Below are 19,732 nucleotides of genomic sequence, written 5' to 3'. Positions count from 1 at the left end.
GTCAAGGTGCCAAACATGTAAGTGTGCCATCTTGGAAGTTCCAGCTTAGCCAAGCTGGCCCACATGGGGCAGAAGAATCTTCCAGCTAAGCCCAGTCAATGCTAGTGAATCCACAGAGTTGGATTCCACAAAAGTAGGTCTTATTCTACTCCATGATTTAATAATCTGTTGCTACACAACAAATCTGCTCAATACTTAGTGGCCTGAGACATCAAGTGGCATATGAGCTGTCACAACTCAGAAAACATGGTATAATAATAACAGGAATCAGTTTATGTAAGCATATTACAAAGTACCTTTATATTCATTAGCTCAATTTATCCTGAACACAATGTTGTAAGGAAGGGGAAGGGTTCGTGTGATTCCCCCATTCTAAAAACCAGTGTTTTTAGATGACTTGAGATGACAAAATTAGTTAGTGACAGAGCTGACCATCTGATACCAAATACAGGGTGAAGGAGTCAGCTGGGACAGGGTCTGCCAGGGGCTAATCAAAGAGAAGGGGACAACACAGATGGCCAGATACAAAGGAAGATTTGGAAGATGCTTGAGAGGCTGACGGGGGAAAGTCAGGGAGACAGATGAGGAGTGACACCAGGTGACAGCAGGGGGGTTGGGGAGTATGGTGACAAATGGCTGAACAAAGCCATCCCTGATCTGATGGGTGAGCTGTGTATGAAAGTTAAGATACAGTCCTGTCTTCCCCAAGAATCTGGGTGAGCCCTGGAGCAGGCAGCCAAGGCAAGCTCCCAGGTGACTACAACTGGGGCCCTTATCATGTGGGGCCCGCAGCAAAGTGGCCACGCTCCCCAGCTGTGTCTGTTAGAGGAAGAACCTTCAGGGAAGGCCTTAGCTTTTCCAACAACTCAGCCACAGATTTGGATACACACACACAGAGGATACCCATGCACTAACACACATCATCCTAGGAGAAGGGATCTGCCCCAGAGAGAGCAAGGAATGTCGCTACAGTGAGTGCAATGCCAGGCAGTGGGTAAACAGTCAGCCCACCCATCACACAGCCTCCCACTCTCTGTCCCTCCCAGGAACTGACACGGGATTGCCACCCCTTGTCCCACTCCGGCCATGAGCCTCCTCTCAGCCCTGGTCAGGCCAGGCCCTCTGTGCATCCCTGTAAGGCAGTGGGTCCCCAGGAGAATTCAGGGTCCAGCCTGCAGCCCTAGAAGAGACTATGGGCTCCTCACAGGTGCCCATGCATGGCGACCAGGGATGGGTGCATCCATGAGGGCCATCAGCACCCTACCCACTCACAGAGGGCCTGATGCTTCCAGGTGGGGGTGTGCCCTGTGTGGGCGTGCATGTGTGCACATCCATGTCTCTCAGGGAAGCCTAGTCCATGCATAGCATACGTGGAATTGGTCATGAATTTCACAGCCAGGAAACCTCCTGGGGGCAGGGCTGTGCGGTCCAAAAGAAAACAAAGGGGAAGCAATCGATTTGGTTGGAAAGACCCTCCCTCCCCACTGCAAGTGTCAAGAGTGGGTCAGTAAACAGCCTCTCTATACTTACTACAGAGACAAGAACTCAGAACCGGAGGAAACGCCTGTGATGAAGGCATGAGTGGGAAGAGAAAGGCACACGTTGTGGACAGGTCGACAGCACGACACCACGATGAGACACACGGCTGGGAACGCACACCCCAGGACACCCACGTGGGGCTCGGGCCTCGAGCAGAAGGGTTTCCTCGGGCAGTGCTGGGTCTGCATGCAGGGCCTGGGGGAGTCTACCAGGACCCACATGTGTGGGGTCTACCCAGGAGGGAGCAGAGTCCAGCGGGCCAAGCTGCTGCTCTCCAGATGGCAGAGGAGCCCTCCGACCCGGGAGACGGATAGCCTCTGGGGGTCGCTGGGGGATGTGTCCAGGCCCTGGAGTGATCCCAGGAGCTCAGTGCAGATGCTGTGATGACTTAGGTGCCTAGAGCGCTAACAGCATGACCCTCCTCAGTGAGTATGTTGCTACCCACAATCAGATTCAATCTCACATTTAGAGCAAGCGTTTACCCTCCAATCCTTTTCACCTGCACTTCCCTTACACACGTAAGAACCCTAAGAAGGGAAGATATCAGTAGCCCCATTTGACAAACAGGGAAACTGAGGCAGAGAGAAAGTTATCTGGTTTGCTAAAATTAGCAACTGAGTCATTATTAGTTAGCAGCTCTGCTGGGCCGGGAACGCAGTTCTCTAAGCAGTGTCTCCCAAACAAAGCTGTCCTCAACCTGGACTACGCTTCCGATTCCTCGGCGGAACCCAACACCTGCAGGCTCTGCTCCTCCCCCCACCTTCCACTCCAGAAACACCAGCGGTGGGAGCCAGGCTTCCGGCTTCTTAAAGCTCCCAGGTGACTCCCAACATGCAGTTAAGGTTGAGAATGACATCATCAGCCTCATCTGGGAAATGCAGAGTCTCAGGCCGCACCCCAGAATTAATGGATCAGAATCTCCACTTGAACAAGACCCCTAGGTGGTCCCTATGCACCAGACACATGGACTAGTGCGCCGGGACAGGCCCCCAGCTGTCACGTCTTTGTTAGAGGTGAGGAGGCCGCGGGTCACCATGACTAGTCATCACGGCTTAGGCTGGGCAAACATTGCAAGTGCGCTGTCATAGCTTGTGAGTGACACAGGCTGAAAACTAGGAACACTTAGTTCAGATTCCCTAGAAAGGCATGAGGGAAACTTTTGGGTTGGGGAGGGTGGGCAACACCTGATGGAAGGCAGGTACCTACAGCGTGGAAATCCCTCCTGCCTTCCACGCAGACCTTTCTCAGCCGGTGAACGGCCCCTCCCTGCCCGCTCAGCTCCACTCACCCTCTGCGGACTTGGAAGGAGAGACGGCGGGGCTCTTTGTCTCGGCCTTTGTCGGGCTCTGTGCTGGAGAGGCAGGTGCAGACTTCACAGGGGAGCCAGGCTCCTCTGTGGCAGTTTCTTTCTCTCCTGAAAACACAGACAACCACCTCAGGACAAAAGCCAAACAGAGGAGAGGTGGATGGAGAATGAGAGCACGTAAACATTTTTTTTCAGGGCTAGTATTGTGGCACAGTGGGTTAAGCCACTGCTTGCGAGGCTGACATCCCACACTGGTGCCAGTTCAAGTCCCAGCTGCTCCATTTCTGATCCGGCTCCCTGGAAAAACAGTGGAAGATGACCCCAATCCTTGACCCCTGCACTCAGGTGTGAGACCAGGATGGCGCTCCAGGCTCCTGGCTTTGGCCTGGCCCAGGCCCGGCTGTTGCAGCCACCTGGGGAGTGAACCAGCAGATGGAACAGGTGCTCGCGCTCTCACTTTCCCTGTCTCCTCCATGCAACTCTGCCTTTCAAATACATAAATAAATCTTTAAAACCATTTTTTTTTTTGGTTTGGTCATTTCTCCTGGCTGATAATGCATCTTCTGCTCCCCTACCCTTTTCTCGATTTTGCTACTTCCTTGGGGAAGCAAATGGAAGAACTGAGAGTCAGGCTGTTTCCTCCATCCACATTACTGATGGAGTGCGTTACTCCTGGGGGGGGGGGGGCAGCGAGAAGAAAGAGGACTCCCACGTGGCCAGGCCTGCGCCTGCCTCTCATCTGCATCCTGTCTCTGCAGAGGCCCAGCCAGGTGCTTCATGCTGTGGGCACAGAGCACGTCCGTGGGCATGGAGTGGACCAGAGCCACTGAGTCCCCTTAAAAAGACCCATGGGGGCTGGCACTGTGGCACAGCAGGTAAAGCTGCCAGCTGCAGCACCTGCATCCCATATGAGTACCAGTTCTTGTCCTGGCTGCCCCCACTTGCCATCCAGCTCCCTGCTAATGGCCTAGAAAAAGCAGTGGAAGATAGCTCAGCCCTGGCCATTGGGGTCAACTAGGGTGTGAACCAACAGATGGAAGATCTCTCTCTCTGTCTTTCCTTCTCTGTAATTCTTTCAAATAAGTAAATACATCTTTAAAAAAAGACCCATGATTTGTTTGAACATAACTAGTTTATTCTTTAAATTTTATTTATTTGAAAGGGAGAGAGATCTTTCATCTGCTGATTCACTACCCAATTACCTGCAACAGCTAGGGCTGAGCCAGGAGGAAACCAGAAGCCAGGAACTCCATCTGGGTCTCCCCTATGAGTGGCACAACCTCAGCCACTTGAGTCATGACCTACTGCCTCCCAGGGTGAGCACTAGCAGGAAGCTAGATTGGAAGCAGTGCTGGGACTCGAATCCAGGTACCCCAATATGGAATGAGGACATACCTGGTGGCATCCTGGCCACTGTGCCAAATGCCTGCCCCCTGGTTTACATTTTTGGTCCCCAAGATCCTTAGGCAGAAAAAGCGCCATATTTTTCTTGTCTGCTTTTTCAGTCAGCACAGTGGACTTCCGAGCCAGATGGCAGGGGCGTAGCTTTGTGCTAGGATGATGGCTGACCCTGGGTGGGGAGGGGTGGTGGCAGAAGAAGACCCTGTCCTGAGGGACAATCTTGCCTGGTGGACACAACCAAAGGCTGAATTCTGTGTTAGACGCCAAGTGCTTTTTTTTTTTTTTTTTTTTTTGATAGGCAGAGTGGACAGTGAGAGAGAGAGACAGAGAGAGAAAGGTCTTCCTTTGCCGTTGGTTCACCCTCCAATGGCCGCCGCTGCAGCCGGCGCACCGCGCTGATCCGATGGCAGGAGCCAGGATCCAGGTGCTTTTCCTGGTCTCCCATGGGGTGCAGGGCCCAAGCACCTGGGCCATCCTCCACTGCACTCCCTGGCCATAGCAGAGAGCTGGCCTGGAAGAGGGGCATCCGGGACAGAATCCGGCGCCCCGACCGGGACTAGAACCCGGTGTGCCGGCGCCGCAAGGTGGAGGATTAGCCTATTGAGCCACGGCGCCGGCTTCGCCAAGTGCTTTTGAGGCGAAGGCAAGGGACAGCTCAGTTTGGGTAGAGTGGGGAGCGCGCAGGGGAGGCCCTCCTAGCTGGGGCAGGTTTGAGACGGAGCCTGCAGTGTGGATGACCTGGATCAGGCTGTCCGAGAAGGGAAGTCAGGAAGGGACAAAGGCATGAATCAGGGCACAGGGGCTTTCATGAGCACGGACACAGGGCGACGGGCTCGACCTTCCCAAAGGTTCTGAAAGGAAGGAGAAAAGACACAAAGGGCCAGCTGGTGGCGAGTCATTGCCAGGCTGAAAGGATTCCACCAGACCTGGCAGGTATCACGTAATAGTTAGGACCTCTGGGCAGGCATTTGACCCACAGACTAAGACATCACTTGGGACAGCTGCAGCCCACACTGCAGTGCCTGGGCTCACGTCCCAGCTCCACGCCTGATTCCAGGTTCCTGCTAAGGTGCACCCTGGGAAGCAGCAGTGATGGCCCAAGTTCTTGGGTCTCTCATCGATGTGAGAACCTGGATTGGGGTCCAAGCTCCCGGCTTCAACCTGGCCCAGCCTTGTCTCACTCTTTCAAAAACATTAGCAAAAATTGATGCTTACGGCTCTTATTAACTATCTTATTGCAACTGGCATTCATCAGGTATGTACAGACATGGGCCCTATTCACAGGCACTACTCCAAGTACTTTTCAAATATGAATTCCTTTATTCCCTAGGTGAGAGGGTCAAATGAGGTCATGAGGGCACAGAGCACCGAGAGGCATTAGCGTGGCTGATAGTGCTATGCTACCCAGAGCGTCTGGCAGACGGGGCAGGACGGTCCTCCCGAGTGGCCCAGGTGTTCCCCTCATCCTGGGAGGTGCTAAAGCCCTGGTGGCCCAGGCTTCTTACCATCCAGTTCCAGTTTCTTCCTCTCCACCTCTTTCTTGTACTCCTCCAGCTCCTGGTCAGTGAGTTGGCTGAAGGGGTTGGGCACCGTCTCCTCTGAGTCGTCTTTGGTATCTGCATCGCCCTTGGACATCAGCTGGCTCTCTGTCGACTGAAAGTTAACCACAGAGTGTGTGTTGCTCTCTGAACGCTGCTGCTGGGGCCCGGGGCCCGCGCTTCCTTCCAGACTCAGGTGGCTGCCAGCGGTCTGGCTAGGGACAGCGTGGCGTGCAGCTCCTTGCACACAGCTCAGGGCCTTGTAGCAGGGTTTGTTCGTTCCTCCCCATTGCTACCTCCCCTCAGGCCCCGATTTTGCACTGCCTGGATGAACACAGGGGATCTACCCTCTGCCCCTGAAATAAAATCAGATGTTCCCAAGCAGAAGGAAGACACACCTTTATTACATTCCCTGCTACGGACACTGCCAAGCCATCGCGACACAAATACAGTTGGTGTCCCAGAGTCAGCCAGCCAAAGCCCAGCAAGCGTAGCATTGGCTCAAGCAAGCTCCACGCCAGCCTCCCCGCCCCCACAGCAGTGCAGACCGCAGCATGCAGCAGTAAGTCATATGTGAAACACGGCTTCGGCATTCTCAGCACAGATTAGTCCTGTTTTGCACGCAGTCGTGAATGACAAAGGGGCCAAGCTTCTGAGACTCGGATCTTCAAGCTGCCTGTACCGCAGCTCCCTGCAGGGCCTGCAGCTCTGTGGAGCCCCTGACTCTGGGGAGCTGACCAGCCAGCCAGTGTGCAAGCTTCGGGCATCCTCAGGCTTTCTAGCTAAGACAGGGACTGAAATCCAGACCCCGCGGCAGCCCTTCCTCCCGGTTCAGCATCCTCGTCTTGGCCTTGAGAAGGCAGTGCTCGGAAGCTGAGGCGCAGCAAAGAGACGCGAGGCTGAGAGGAGGCAGGCCTGGGGCAGCCAGCCCACTGCGCCCTCCATCCTCCCTTCCCGGGCCAGCCAGGTCTCCTCATGACAGCCCCATAGGCGCCCCCCAAAGGGAAGCAGTGGCAGGCCTACTTTAAGGGAATCACGGAGAACCCAAGACCAAGCTCCCAAGAAAAGCGACTCCACGGAGAGCATTGACTTTAAATGGCAGAGCTGGTTTTTGACAATTTTGCTCATTGTGCTGAACTCCCACCTGCCCCCACCATCACGGGCGAATTCCACCCCTGACCCCATGGCACATTGAGTTCCCTCACCTCGGCTGGGGTGGGGCGGGATGGGGAGGAGGTGGGCGTGCCGCGGTAACCTTCACGCTTCTCCTGCCAGTGCGCACCCGCCCTGTGGGCTGCGGCCTGATCTGAAACCATTACGGCAGCGCCGTTTGCTCTGCAGAGAGGAGCGTGTCCCACATTTCCCCAGCTTGTGCTGCTTGCTGGGGAAAACGCCACAGCCACTGCCACCTTGCGATGGGCAGGAATGAGGCCAGGCACAGCCAGAATTCGGAACTCCACCCCCCCCCCTTTGCTAAGCACTAGACAAAACACACCCTGTCTCAAACACGAACACGACTTCACTCTAACTATGTGGGTTTGTGTGGGCAACGAATTGTCCCTTGCCACCTTGAGTCCAGGAGCACCTGGCTGCATGGCCCCTCTCCGTGGGGGACACGGGCACCTCCCCAGAGCTTGGGCCTGATGCTCAGAGGTCAGAAACACTCAGGGCCGAGCAGACCCGGAGCACCCGACAGCCACCAGCCACACAGCCCAAGTGCCCCTTCGCAGGGCACTAATGGAGGCCAATGAGGAGCTCCTTGGTGGAAGGTATTGGAGTGGCCGGTGTCGCTCCTGGGAGTGGATCGGCCGCGGCGCCCCTTCCCAGAGCCCAAAGCGGGCAATCAGAGATGGAGGAGCTCACAGCACCCAGGAGCTAGAGCTCCATTTTGCAGTGCCACGACCCCAGGGGCAGGTGAGGTAAGGACTCAGGGCTCCTGCTGCCCAGCCCCTGGCTCTGCGGACCCAGAGGGCAACCACGCTTCCCCTCCAGCCAGGGGCGGCCTCTGCTGTACCGGGCTCCGGCTCTTCTCGGAGATGACGCTGGCCAGGAGCTGGGACTGAGGCCCCGCCGACTTCACGTCCTGTCGGTTCTGCTCTCGGATCTGTGGGGAAAGGACAGAGGGACAGTGAGCCAGCTGGGCAGTGTCCAGCCCGGGGCCTGGGAAGGAGCCCCAGCATGGGGGTGGGGAGCCCGCCTCCTGTTCCCAGGTGGTCCATCGTGCTGCGGACAGAACTCCAGGAAGGTAGTTCATTTCAAGTACCAAAAGTAGATCCTGGAAGGACGCTCCCCAACTTTAATCTCCCTAAGTGGACGATCCCGGGGCCACCCCCTACGTAAAGAACCTCAGTCTCTTGGGTGGGAGAGTGACTCAGGAATCTGGACTGTATTTTTGATATAGCATTTCATTCTGAAATTCTCTTTCTTCATATATTTCCAACCCACTCTTTAAATTATATAGAATATTTGTGCTTATTCACATACTTAAGCATAACATCATTATTTGATACATGTGCGCAGTGTGAATGCTGAAATCAGCGTGATGAGCATTTCCATCTCTGTAAATATAATCCTGCCTTAACTACAACCATCAGTTACACATTTCAAAACAACCAGGGAAGAACCGGAAGGTTCCCCCACACAGGAATCTTGAAACAAGTGTTGCAAGGGGGCCTGCCCCACACTGAGGATGGTCCTGTCTCCTACTGGCCTACTGGAGGTGGTTTGATGCAGCTGAAGTTTTTAAAGGAACATTAGAAATATAAGTGAGTGAGCTGGCAGGCAAAGGCCTGGAAATGAACATGAAGGATCTTGAAATCTTGAAAATGAACCAAAAGGGGGCCAACACTGTGGCGCAGCAGGTTAACGCCCTGGCCTGAAGCGCCGGCATCCCATATGGGCACCAGTTCAAGTCCCAGCTGCTCCACTTCTGATCCAGCTGTCTGCTATGGCCTGGGAAAGCAGCAGAAGATAGCCCAAGTCCTGGAAGAAGCTCCTGGCTACAGATTGGTGCAACTCCAGCCATTGTGGCCAACTGGAGAGTGAACCATCGGATGGAAGACCTCTCTCTTTCTCTGCCTCTCCTCTCTCTGTGTAACTCTGATTTTCAAATAAATAAATAAATCTTAACCAAAAAAAAAAAAAAAAAGAAAAAAAAGAAAGAAAGAAAAGAAAATGAACCAAAAGGAAAACAGCATAAAACTCGTAAGAACTCAATTTGTGGCAGGTCCTTGAGACACATCTCATGTGCAAAGCATGAAGCAGTTGTATAGGACTACAGAAGGGCAGCACGTAGCACATGTTCCAGGCATAACTGGTAGTCTCTCTCCTATGAACCACATTTTGGGAATTCAGCTTGTGTCTGCAGACCTGAGACGCCCCCTTGTGGGAGAAGGGGGAAAAGCAGCCACCATCATACCTTGTTCCTCATGTCCAGTACTTCCTGGGGGTCGGTATAGAGAGGCACGAACTGGTTGGGGTTTTCAATCCGTATGGGCATGCCACTGCTAGATTTTTCCACCTCGTCAGCCTTCATCCACTGCAAGCACAAGGCCAGGTATGCGTGAGACCAAGGACAAAGGCCCACGAGTCCTCCCCAGGGCTCCAGCCCATGCGGTCTGGGGCCCCCGTCTGCAAGGAAGGTGAACAGGCCTAACACCCCTGCTCCTCTCAGCAGAGATGAGCAGCACATGGCCCAGGTGCCCTAGGAGGCCCCCTGGCCAATGGGGAGCCTTAAAGAACCCTGGAGAGGGAGGCTCACAGCCTTAGTAACCTGCTCAGACACGCAGGCAGCCACTGGGCCTCTGTACCCGACAACTCGATTTGAGTTTGGAGGGCTTCATTTTGTTTAATAAGAGAGCTTTTCTATCGGGCTGCCAGCTACTTCTTGGTTAATGAAAAATCAGATTCAGAGTCTGCATGTAAGAGAACGTGCAACAGAAGGTAACTGTCTGTCCTGCCCACTGGCTGGCTTTGCATCGCTCCTGAGCTCCAGCTGTGAGACGCCCATCCCTTGGATTTCTGGACTACCCCCTCCCTGGATGTGGGAGCCAGAAGCAAAGACCAACTGCTCCTGGGTTTTATGCTCTCGCAGTGGCCTGGTCCAGCTCTCCTCTGCAGAAGCCTGCTCCTCAGGCCCCGGAAGTCAGGGCCGAGGAGCAGGAAAGAAGTGGTCAGGGCATCGCTTCCAGGCCTTTTGGCTCAGGTCAAGTGCAGAAGTGGTCAGGGCTCAGGGGGCCTGAGCAGCTGCTCCCAGATGCCCAATACGAAGCCAAACAGGCAACGGGATACAGTCCCACGTTCAGGGAAGACTTGTCCTGGTCCCTCCTAAAGCCACTCAACCCCACCAGCGCAGCCTGCCCCTCCCGCCCCAGGCGCAGGCCTCCCCTCACCGTCGTCTTGGGCCGTGGGCTGCCCATGCTCCTCTGGACCTCGTCGGCCATGTTGACGCGCAGGTAGGTGTTGGGCGTGTTGAGCCAGCGGGTCTTCTCCTTCTGCTGCTTCTGCGCGTGCTGCCGCAGTGCGGGCACCGGGGCTCCGTCCTCCTCAAACACAAAGGCTGTGACCGTGGCTGGGATCTCCACCTCACTTTTGTGTTTGGCTTTCTCTTGAACAAAGGGATGGCGGTACGTGTAGCCTGTTCTGTAGCCCTAAAAAGGACACAAGGACAACTGCTTTCTGTGGGGCTTACGCCAGACCTGACAGGTGATGAATAATGATGCTGACTACTGGACAGGCATTTGGTGAAGCGGTTAAGACACTCCCTGGGACGCCTGCATCCCACACTGGAGTGTTTGGGGTTAAATCCGGGCTCCACTCCCTTGTTTCCTGCCATTGTGTATCCTGGGAGGCGGCAGCTGATGGCTCAAGTACTGAGGTCCCTGCCACCCACATGGGAATCCTGGATGGAGCTCCTGGCTCCTGGCTTCAGCCTGGCCCATTTTCCTACTTTTCACATTGATTTGTAAAGTCTCTTTTTTTTTGTTTTGTTTGCTTGTTTGTTTGTTTTGACAGGCAGAGTGGACAGTGAGAGAGAGAGAGACAGAGAGAAAGGTCTTCCTTTATCATTAGTTCACCCCCCAATGGCCACTGTGGCTAGCGCGCTACGGCCAGTGTGCTGCAGCTGGTGCACCGCGCTGATCCAAAGCCAGGAGCCAGGTGCTTCTCCTGGTCTCCCATGTGGGTGCAGAGCCCAAGGACTTGGGCCATCCTCCACTGCACTCCTGGGCCACAGCAGAGAGCTGGACTGGAAGAGGGGTAACCGGGACAGAATCCGGTGCCCTGACCGGGACAGAACCCGGTGTGCCGGCGCCACAGGCGGAGGATTAGCCTATTGAGCCATGGCGTCGGCCTGTAAAGTCTCTTTTTACACTGAGAATATTAATCTTTGGACTGTCACAGATATTGTAAGTATCTCCTCCATAATTTGTCTTGTACTTTTGTTTATGATGATTAATAGAACTGCAAGTTTTGAATGTTTAATGTAATCATATCTGTCAATATTTGTCATTACAATTTCAGACTTTTCTGCTATGCTTGACAAGGCTTTTTCCTCCAACACAAGGGCATCAATGAATCTGTTTTTAACACCTCTGAGTTTATTTTTTTTTTCTGAGTTTACTTTTTATGTTTAAACTTTTCATAAGTGAGGAGTTTATCTTACTGAATGGAATGAGATCAAAATGTCTTAGTTTTCTTTCCCAAATGGCTACTAGTCTCTCTCTTCCACACAGATGGATAAGGTGCCCGCTATCCTGTGTGAAATTCTCTTATATTTTGGGATCTATTTCTGGATTCTCTAACACGTTGCTTTGGTTGGCTTGTTCATTCTGCTAATGCCACACTGTTGAGTTACTAACGCTTTATCACACTTGACCTTGGAAGGGGGCAATGGGACTGGTATCACTGATTTGTTTTCTTTCTACAGCATTTTCCTGGCCATTCTGAAATTCACATGGAAGAACATTTTGTTAAGTTATGTACCTTCCAACATTTTTAAAAGAATTATACTGAGTTTATTGATTAATTTTTGGAAAGTGTCTTCTTGGCCCAATGTAAGTTTTCCAAAGAAGAATAAATTACAACTTCTCAGGATTTCAAGTTTTCTCTGCTGTCTATTGGTGAAGTTTTGTGGTTTTCTTTGAATGAGTTTATACTTATGTTTTACGACTTGCTGCATTTGCAAATAGGATATTGTCTCCCATTATATCTTCAAATCAGTTAATGCTAAAATACAAAAGCAAACAATTTTCATAAGTTTTCATAATTGGCCACTTTAAAATACTCTCATTATTTCAAATTTTTTCAGTTTATTTTATTGGACTTTATAGGCATATAATCTTATTATGTATAAAGAACAATAATCTTGCTTCCTTTACATATTTATACCTCTTATGTCTCACTGCCTTGGAATGAGTTCCAATATTATTACAGAATATTAAATAATGCTGCTAAGAGCCAGAATCACTGCTATGTTTCAAAGTATTACAGAAATATTTCTACTTTTACAATTATCCTCATTCTTTTTTTTTAAGATTTATTTATTTATTTGAAAGGCAGAAATTTTTTTAAAGATTTTATTTATTTGACAGGTAGAGTTACAGACAGTGAGAGAGAGAGAAAGGTCTTCCTTCCATTCGTTCACTGCCCAAATGGCCGCAATGGCCGGAGCTGCGCCCATCCGAAGAGAGGAGCCAGGTGCTTTTTCCCGGTCTCCCATGCGGGTGCAGGTGCCCAAGCACTTGGGCCATCTTTTACTGCTATCCCAGGCCACAGCAGAGAGCTGGACTGGAAGAGGAGCAACTGGGACTAGAACCAGTGCCCATATGGGATGCCGGCACCGCAGGTGGAGGATTAACCAAGTGAGCCACAGCGCTGGCCCCTGAAAGGCAGAATTACAGAGAGGCGGCGGAGGCGGGGAGAGAGAGACAGAGACAGAGACAGAGAGAGAGAGAGAGAGAGAGGTCTTCCATCCACTGGTTCACTCTCCAGATGGCCGCAATGGCTGGAGCTGTGTCAATCTGAAGCCAGGAGCCAGAAGCTTTCTCCTGATCTCCCACATGGGTGCAGGGACCCATGGACTTGGGCCATCCTCTACTGCTTTCCCAGGCCATAGCAGAGAGCTAGATCTGGAGTGGAGCAGTCAGGACTTGAACTGGTGCCCATATGGGATGCTGGCACTACAGGCAGAGGTTTTATCACTACACCACAATGCCAGCCCCATCCTGACTCTTATTTTGAAAGAAGTCATGTTAAATATATGCCCTCCTATCCTAGTTAACAGTTATTATTTGTATAAACTGTTGTGAAATGTTTCTCAACTACTTTTTGATAATTAACATGATCAAAAGGTTTTAAGGCTTTGATTCTTCAGTCTCATGGAATATCTGTATATTTGAAAGAACTTTAACATTCAACCACCCCTGAATTCTAATAATGAATCCTCACCTAGTTATTGTGTTTTATTATTCCAGTGTTATACTCAGTACTACTTGCTAGTTTCCATCAACATTCAAAGCAAAGTTTCTCTGAATGGGTCATCATTGTTATGGCTTAGTGGTCTTTGGGGGCCTAGGGGCCAGGCTTCCATGGACTTCCACAGACTGGCCTGGAAGGGTAAGGAACTCACCAGGTTATCCAGCATCCTCATGAGGGCCTCGAACTCGTGCTCCCCAAGCCGGCTCTTCTGCATGGGCCCGAAGGTGCTCCCTGCCCACTGCACAGAGCCCACCTCGTGTGGCTGGTGCTTCTCCTTCTCCAGCAGGATGAGGTTCTCCACTCCCCCGGCGCTGGGCAGAGCCGACACCTGCAGTGGGAGCAGAGGCTCAGCCACCCTTGCAGGGGGTCCCTGCACTCACCTCTGCTCCTGTAGGCAGTGGGAGCGTGGGGGCCATGTGGGAGAACCTACAAACCAGGAACGTCTGGGAAACAAACCAAGGGAAAGCCACCTCCGGCTTGCTGGGCATGCACTCCCTCCCAGGGAAAGAGGTGTGGATAGCTTATTTCCTGATGTCAGTTCTCACACACGACACAAGGAATTGCAAAGTGTTAAACCTTAAGAAGGAATAATACAGAGGACCGCCAAGCTACCTGGGACACAGACACACTTGGCATTGTGGCTGTTTCTGTGTGTGTGCTTGAAGGAGGGGATAGGAGATCAGAAAGGGCTCCACAGGGATTTCCGTTCTTATCTGTAACATATTCTTTCTTTTACCGCAAAAGGCTGTATTTTTTGTTAGATTTGAGTGGTGGAAGGTGGGCATCTCTTGTGTTATTCTCTGCATTTTTCTATGTTTGAAATATCTCCTAGGCTTTTTTTTTTTTTTTTGACAGAGTGGACAGTGAGAGAGACAGAGAGTAAAGTCATTATATGTGTGTGTGTGTGTATGTATATATGTGTGTGTGTATGTGTGTGTGTGTGTGTGTGTGTGTGTGTATAGCTAGTTTCTATGACAATGAAATTTGAGTGTGACCTGATGGGCTGGGCTGATAGTTTTTTGGTTTTGTGTGTGTGTGTGTGTGGTTTTTTTTTTTTTTTTTTTTTTTTTTTTTTTTTTTTGACAGGCAGAGCTAGATATAGAGAGAGAGAGACAGAGAAAGGTCTTCCTTCCACTGGTTCACTCCACAAATGGCTGCTACGGCCGGTGTGCTGCGCTGATCCAAAGCCAGGAGCCAGGTGCTTCTCCTGGTCTCCCATGGGGTGCAGGGCCCAAGCACTTGGGCCATCCTCCACTGCACTCCCGGGCCACAGCAGAGAGCTGGCCTGGAAGAAGAGCAACCAGGACAGAACCGGTGCCCCAACCGGGACTAGAACCCGGTGTGCCGGCGCTGCAGGCGGAGGATTAGCCTAGTGAGCCAAGGCGCCGGCCTGGGCTGACAATTCTAACAGAGCATCACATCCTCCACAACAGGGTTAGGTGGCCAAGGACACCCAGAAAAAAGAGGCAGAGGAGGCGGTGATGGTGCACAGCCAGGCTCTGTGCAGGGTCAGAGGGCGTTCACGCTGGGGCTGAGACTGTCCAGGTTCTGGGGAGGGGACAAGGCAGGTGCGTGCAGGCAGTGGACTCTGAGAATTAGGGTGAAGGTTGTGTGTACAACAGGCGACTTCAGCATGATCCTAGAAGACACTCACTGGTCTAACCAAACCCCAGTTTTCTAATCCCACGCTCAGCTGATGGCAGTGGTGATGGATATGCAGGAATGAACAGAATGTACAGGAGCCGCTCCCTCCCTGCCTCCCCTATGCGTGGCTTTTGCCTTCTTTAGTTTTAGTTACCTGGAGTCTACAGCAATTCAAAATTATTAAATGGAAAAGATCCACAGTTCCTAAGTTTTAAAGTACATGCATTCTGGTGGCATGGTGAAATTCTGCACCGTCCTGCTCTGTCCAGCCTGGGCCGGGAACCATCTCTGCTCAGCACATCCACGCTGTATTCCCCATCCGCCCGTTCGGCCCTCAGAGCTGTCTCTACCTGATCCACTAGCGGAGCACTGCAGGGCTCATGTTCCAGTAGCCCTTGTTCCAATAACAGCCCCAAAGAGCAACAGTCGTGATGGCGGCAACCCGGAGGCGTGGAAAAGCAGCTGCAAAGTGCTTCCTCTATGGGAAAAGGTGTAAATGCTCAAGCATCTGCTGAGGTTGCTAAGATCTACCGTAAGAATGACTCTCCCACTGGTGAGAGTGTGGAAACAGAAAGAATTTGGGCTGGTTTTGCTGCTGCACCTCAAACTGCAAGTTTCCAGCAGTGTGTGCTAAGTGTTCAGCTCGGAGGGGAAAGGCATTATGTGGTAGGGTTTGGCACTATCTGCAGTTCCAGGCACCCACTTAGGGGCTCACAATGTATCCTTCATGGGTAAGGGGGGACCCCTGTACATTCTATGTATCCCCAAATCGCCACCACCCAGCTGTTAAGTGGTTAGGAGGTGGCTTCCTGGGTAAGCAAAGCTAGAGTGAGAGATGGGGGCCTTTGAGTAGTGGAGGCAGTGAGCCAGGTATTTTGTGCTGCAAATGAACACGTTAGCCTTGTGGGTAAGACTGGCTATTCCTTGTAGGCTTGCTGACCCTGCGGCAGCTGCTCTGATGATATAGACCCTCAGCGTCTTGGTGCTGTTTTGATATTTTTTTAACTGAAAACAAATGGGTGTAAGTTAGCCTACTGCACGTGCAGACACGTGAACCTAGGATCCAGGCAGAGCCTGGAGTGTATGAAACGCAAGGGTGTTAACAAGCACCCCCTGTACCTCTCAGGGCTGAGCCAGGATTTCTCTACGTGATTCCCACCACCGTATGCAGAGAAGGGAGCAGGAACACTCCCCTCACCCTGTTCATCCAGACTCACGTCTGCTTGAAGGCCAAGCTTGCCAAGATAGCACTCAAGGGCAGAGACGTGCCTGCCGCCTCGGTGCCTGTCACTCACTCCCTGTGTGACGCTGGGCAGCCAGCTCTTTAGCGCCTCCGTGCCTCAGTTCCCTCGCCTCTAGAGAGGAAACAGCAGCACCTACCCCGTGAGGAGGCTTGCAGGCAATGGTGGTAGAGCACCGAGGACAGCACCCGCTGTTTCGGAAGTGCTATAGAAATGACTGTGATAAATGACTTCGAGAAGCGCTAGCCCTTGGAGACCAGTCACTGATGGAGACGACGGAGAGAGGTCCGCCCACAGCCTTGCAGGCACTGCCTGCTCCCACCTCCCTCTTCCTCCACCGGTTTCCATGGCAATGGGTAGCAGATGGAGGAGACCTGCCTGAGCTTCTTCCCATCTGCCTCTCGGCCGAGCAGGAGCTGCTTCTCTCGGCTGGGGATGACCCAGTTTTCTGTTCTCTATGCTCTCCAAATTGATGGAGAGCAGAGAACACTGTGCCCTGGAGAACGGAATAGACTCAGCCTTGAGCCACGGACACGCCGAGCACCACGTTTGCCTGTTTGCCAAGGTCACTGAGCAAGCAAACTCAGTCCACAGTGGAGACAGGACATCTGTGCTGCCTGCTCCACCCAAACAACCCGGCCGGGACCGTCACCCCCGTTGCACCTGCAGAAGCGGCTCTCTGGCTCTTCTATGTCCTAATCCACCCATGCCCCGGTCTAATCTTTCCTGTTTTTCTTCCACATCTTCCACTTCTATTCCCCACCTCTAGAAGCCTCTCTGCTCCAACAGCTGGAAAAAAAAAAAGTCATTGGAGCTTTGCTGGGGGCCATCTGCCTGCATCACCTGAGATTCTCTAACAGGGTCAGGAAAAGACAGTGACAGCTGCAAGAAGGGCTGTAGGAAACAGCGGCCGGCAGCTCTGCCCTTCGACCACAGACTTGGTTCTGCCTTTGGTGACTGCCCAGTGGCCAATTCTGCGGTCTGCAGCCTGCGAGGGACACACTTCCCTGTGTGGCGGCACACACGGGTGTCGCTCTCCATTTCCAAGGCTGGCTGCCTTTGCAGAGACAGCATTTGTTCTTGAGCTGTTTTCTCCTGGAAGCCTCTTTTCCAGAAGATGGGGAGCTCTTAAGAGTCCAGACGAGGGGAAGGCAGAGCACTTCCCTTTATAGCAGGCGGTGGCCGGAGTTCAGGGCCAGCAGCCCTAGGTGGAGGCAGGGCAGGGAGTGCCTCCCACCTCAGAGGGGCACCCCCTGGGTCCTGTTCTGACCAGTGCAGTTTGGGGCAGAGGGGTCTCCCAACTCTTCATCGTTGTCTTCACAGTTGTCCTCTGGACACATTCCTTTAAAGGCCACTGACAGGGTACCCCCGTGGAGCCGCCACTGGCCAATGCTCCCGGGTCCACCTTGTTCTCCCTCGGGCCGTTCCTTCTACAGGTTCTGCTCTACCCAGGCCAGCCAGCAGAGGGCAGCCACAAGAGGGCAGAGAGGACACTAAAAGGCCCCTGCCAGGAGCTGACTCACCCTTTAACCAGTCCTCCTAAAAATACCCCGGGCACACCTCTCCCCTTCTGAACAGCCCCGTCTCCACAGTGAAGGCCTAAGCCCCATGTGTACAGTTGATGAAACAGGTTTGTGGAGGACAAGGCCCCTACCCAACAGCACAGAGCCCAGAGCTGGAGCCATCAGCCGGGTTAGCAAGTCTCTTCAACACGTTGCAACTTGCCACACCGGAGTGTATGTATGGCTTATCCGACAACACCTTGTTGTCTATAAAACTACAGATTTGTCTCTTTTCTACTGCTTCTCCACCAACTCCTCCAGGGGCTGTGCGGTCACTGATCTCTCTGTCTGCCCTACCTAATGAGCTAGGGGACTTTGTGAAGGGCTCCCCGGCATCAACGTGGGGCTGCCCTGGCTGTTTGGGCTCTTGGGTCAACATTCCAACCTGCCTGCTCTCTACCTCTCATTCTGAATTTGACCATGTTCCTGGCCTTTGCAAAGTCCCTAAGTTCATACCTCCCAAACGAAAATCCACCTGTGTGTGTATTGGATACAGCTAGGTGTTGCAGGTACACCTTGGGTTACAGGAGAGCATGGTGAGAACTGTTGTGTGCCTATATCAGTGTCTCCCATTGACTGTGATGAGTCCCAGGAGCACCCTGTCCTGGGAAATGACCCTCAAAAGTTGGGTGCTGATTGTTAAGACAATGGGGATGAATTTTTCAAATGCACAGAACTGATTCTAAATGTAAAACATTAAAAGTATAGGGCACCATGGCAGAGAAACAGGGCAAGGGTTTTAGACAGCTGGGCACAAAGGACTTCCCGAGCCAAAGCCAATGGAGCCACCGCCTTCTCCACTTTCTCCACTTCCCAAGGAACTCACTCACCTGGATCTCACATGCAGCCTGCAGGTGGAAGATCTTATAAAATGCCTCCTCCACGGTGTCCCCTAGAGCAACCACCCCATGGTTTCTTAGCACCAGGATCTGTGGAGGAGTAAATAATCAATTAGACTGTAAACATCCCAGACTTTACTAAGAGGGAGAGGCCTTTCATTTCATTTAGATCAATTTCCACATCCAATCCCAGGTCCCCCCACCAACTCCTTATCCTTATCATGTAGCCCTACATGCAACTGCAACACAAAGCATCCACCCAAGGAAGTGCAAAGGTGTTCCGAACCTGAGACAAAGTAGCTTGTTTGATTTCTTTGGCCAATGCCTGAGTTGTTAGTCTTAGAAGTCTGAAAAACTGGCATGTATGTTACAGTGTGGGAAATGATCTGACATGCAATGGAAAGGTCCAACCGCCAGAGCAGGATCCTGCCCCCGGCCTTCGTCAGTTTGGAGCTCAGAACCCCAGGGGTGGTTCTCTAGGGGCTGACTCTGCAGAAACAGGTGTGTCACATCCCTTCTCTGGGCTCCAGCAGGCTCTGCCAGCTCCAAGACCCCACCGGTCCATGAATGACGCCATCGTGGCCTTCTAATCCAAGTCACTTGTATTGCGGAGGAGGGAAAAGACGCGTAGAGAAAACAAAAGCCTCCCAGATTATCAGGGGAAGAATCGGAACGAGAGCCCAGCAGTTTGCACTACTGGTGCAATGCTTATGACTCTGCCAAGGGCCATGGGATAAAACAGGACAAAAACCAGATGCAAATTTATACCAGGAGCACGACTTGCTAAGATCCAAGGGCACCTTCTGTGCCAGAAGCTTTTCTTGGTTGGTTTTACATTCAAGAACTCTTTGAAATGAGGCGATGTCCCCCTGGAAGCTGGGATATCAATCCTTAGGTGAGTTGGCAAAACTAATGAGTGAGTGTGAGAGCACTACATTTGGAGAGAGTCTCATCTATTAGACATGGGGAGGAGGCAGCCAGGTGGGCAGGGGCCAGAGGTTGTCCCACAATGGCACTGCCTAGGAATCCAACCTAAGATGCAACTGGAAGGATCTGCATCCCGGTGTTTTTATATTAAGAGAATATTCAGGGAAAACATCCTCCTAATTTTAGCAATTCACACAGTGACGTTTTATTTAAAAGAGTGGTAGAAAAAATTCCTAGTGACACATAAAGGCATTTGCAG

The 19,732-nt window shown here is 52.2% G+C and overlaps 1 protein-coding gene across 5 annotated transcripts in view; it reads right to left on the bottom strand.

Annotated features, from left to right (window-relative positions):
- ADD2 (adducin 2) overlaps positions 1-19,732 on the bottom strand; it is a 145,203-nt gene that overhangs the window by 10,889 nt on the left and 114,582 nt on the right. For all 5 annotated transcript variants that reach the window (XM_051837640.2, XM_051837642.2, XM_051837627.2 and 2 more), the window contains 7 exons: positions 18,538-18,636; positions 13,412-13,588; positions 10,176-10,433; positions 9,203-9,322; positions 7,799-7,888; positions 5,752-5,899; positions 2,828-2,953 (listed from right to left, as the gene is read on the bottom strand). In XM_051837640.2, coding sequence (XP_051693600.2) covers positions 2,828-2,953; positions 5,752-5,899; positions 7,799-7,888; positions 9,203-9,322; positions 10,176-10,433; positions 13,412-13,588; positions 18,538-18,636 — 1,018 coding nt within the window. The remainder of the gene's footprint in view (positions 1-2,827; positions 2,954-5,751; positions 5,900-7,798; positions 7,889-9,202; positions 9,323-10,175; positions 10,434-13,411; positions 13,589-18,537; positions 18,637-19,732) is intronic.

This window comes from Oryctolagus cuniculus, chromosome 2, assembly GCF_964237555.1.
Source record: "Oryctolagus cuniculus chromosome 2, mOryCun1.1, whole genome shotgun sequence".
Classification (NCBI taxonomy): Eukaryota; Metazoa; Chordata; class Mammalia; order Lagomorpha; family Leporidae; genus Oryctolagus; species Oryctolagus cuniculus.
Note: the sequence above shows the minus strand (reverse complement) of the source record. Positions and strands in the feature narration are given on the sequence as shown.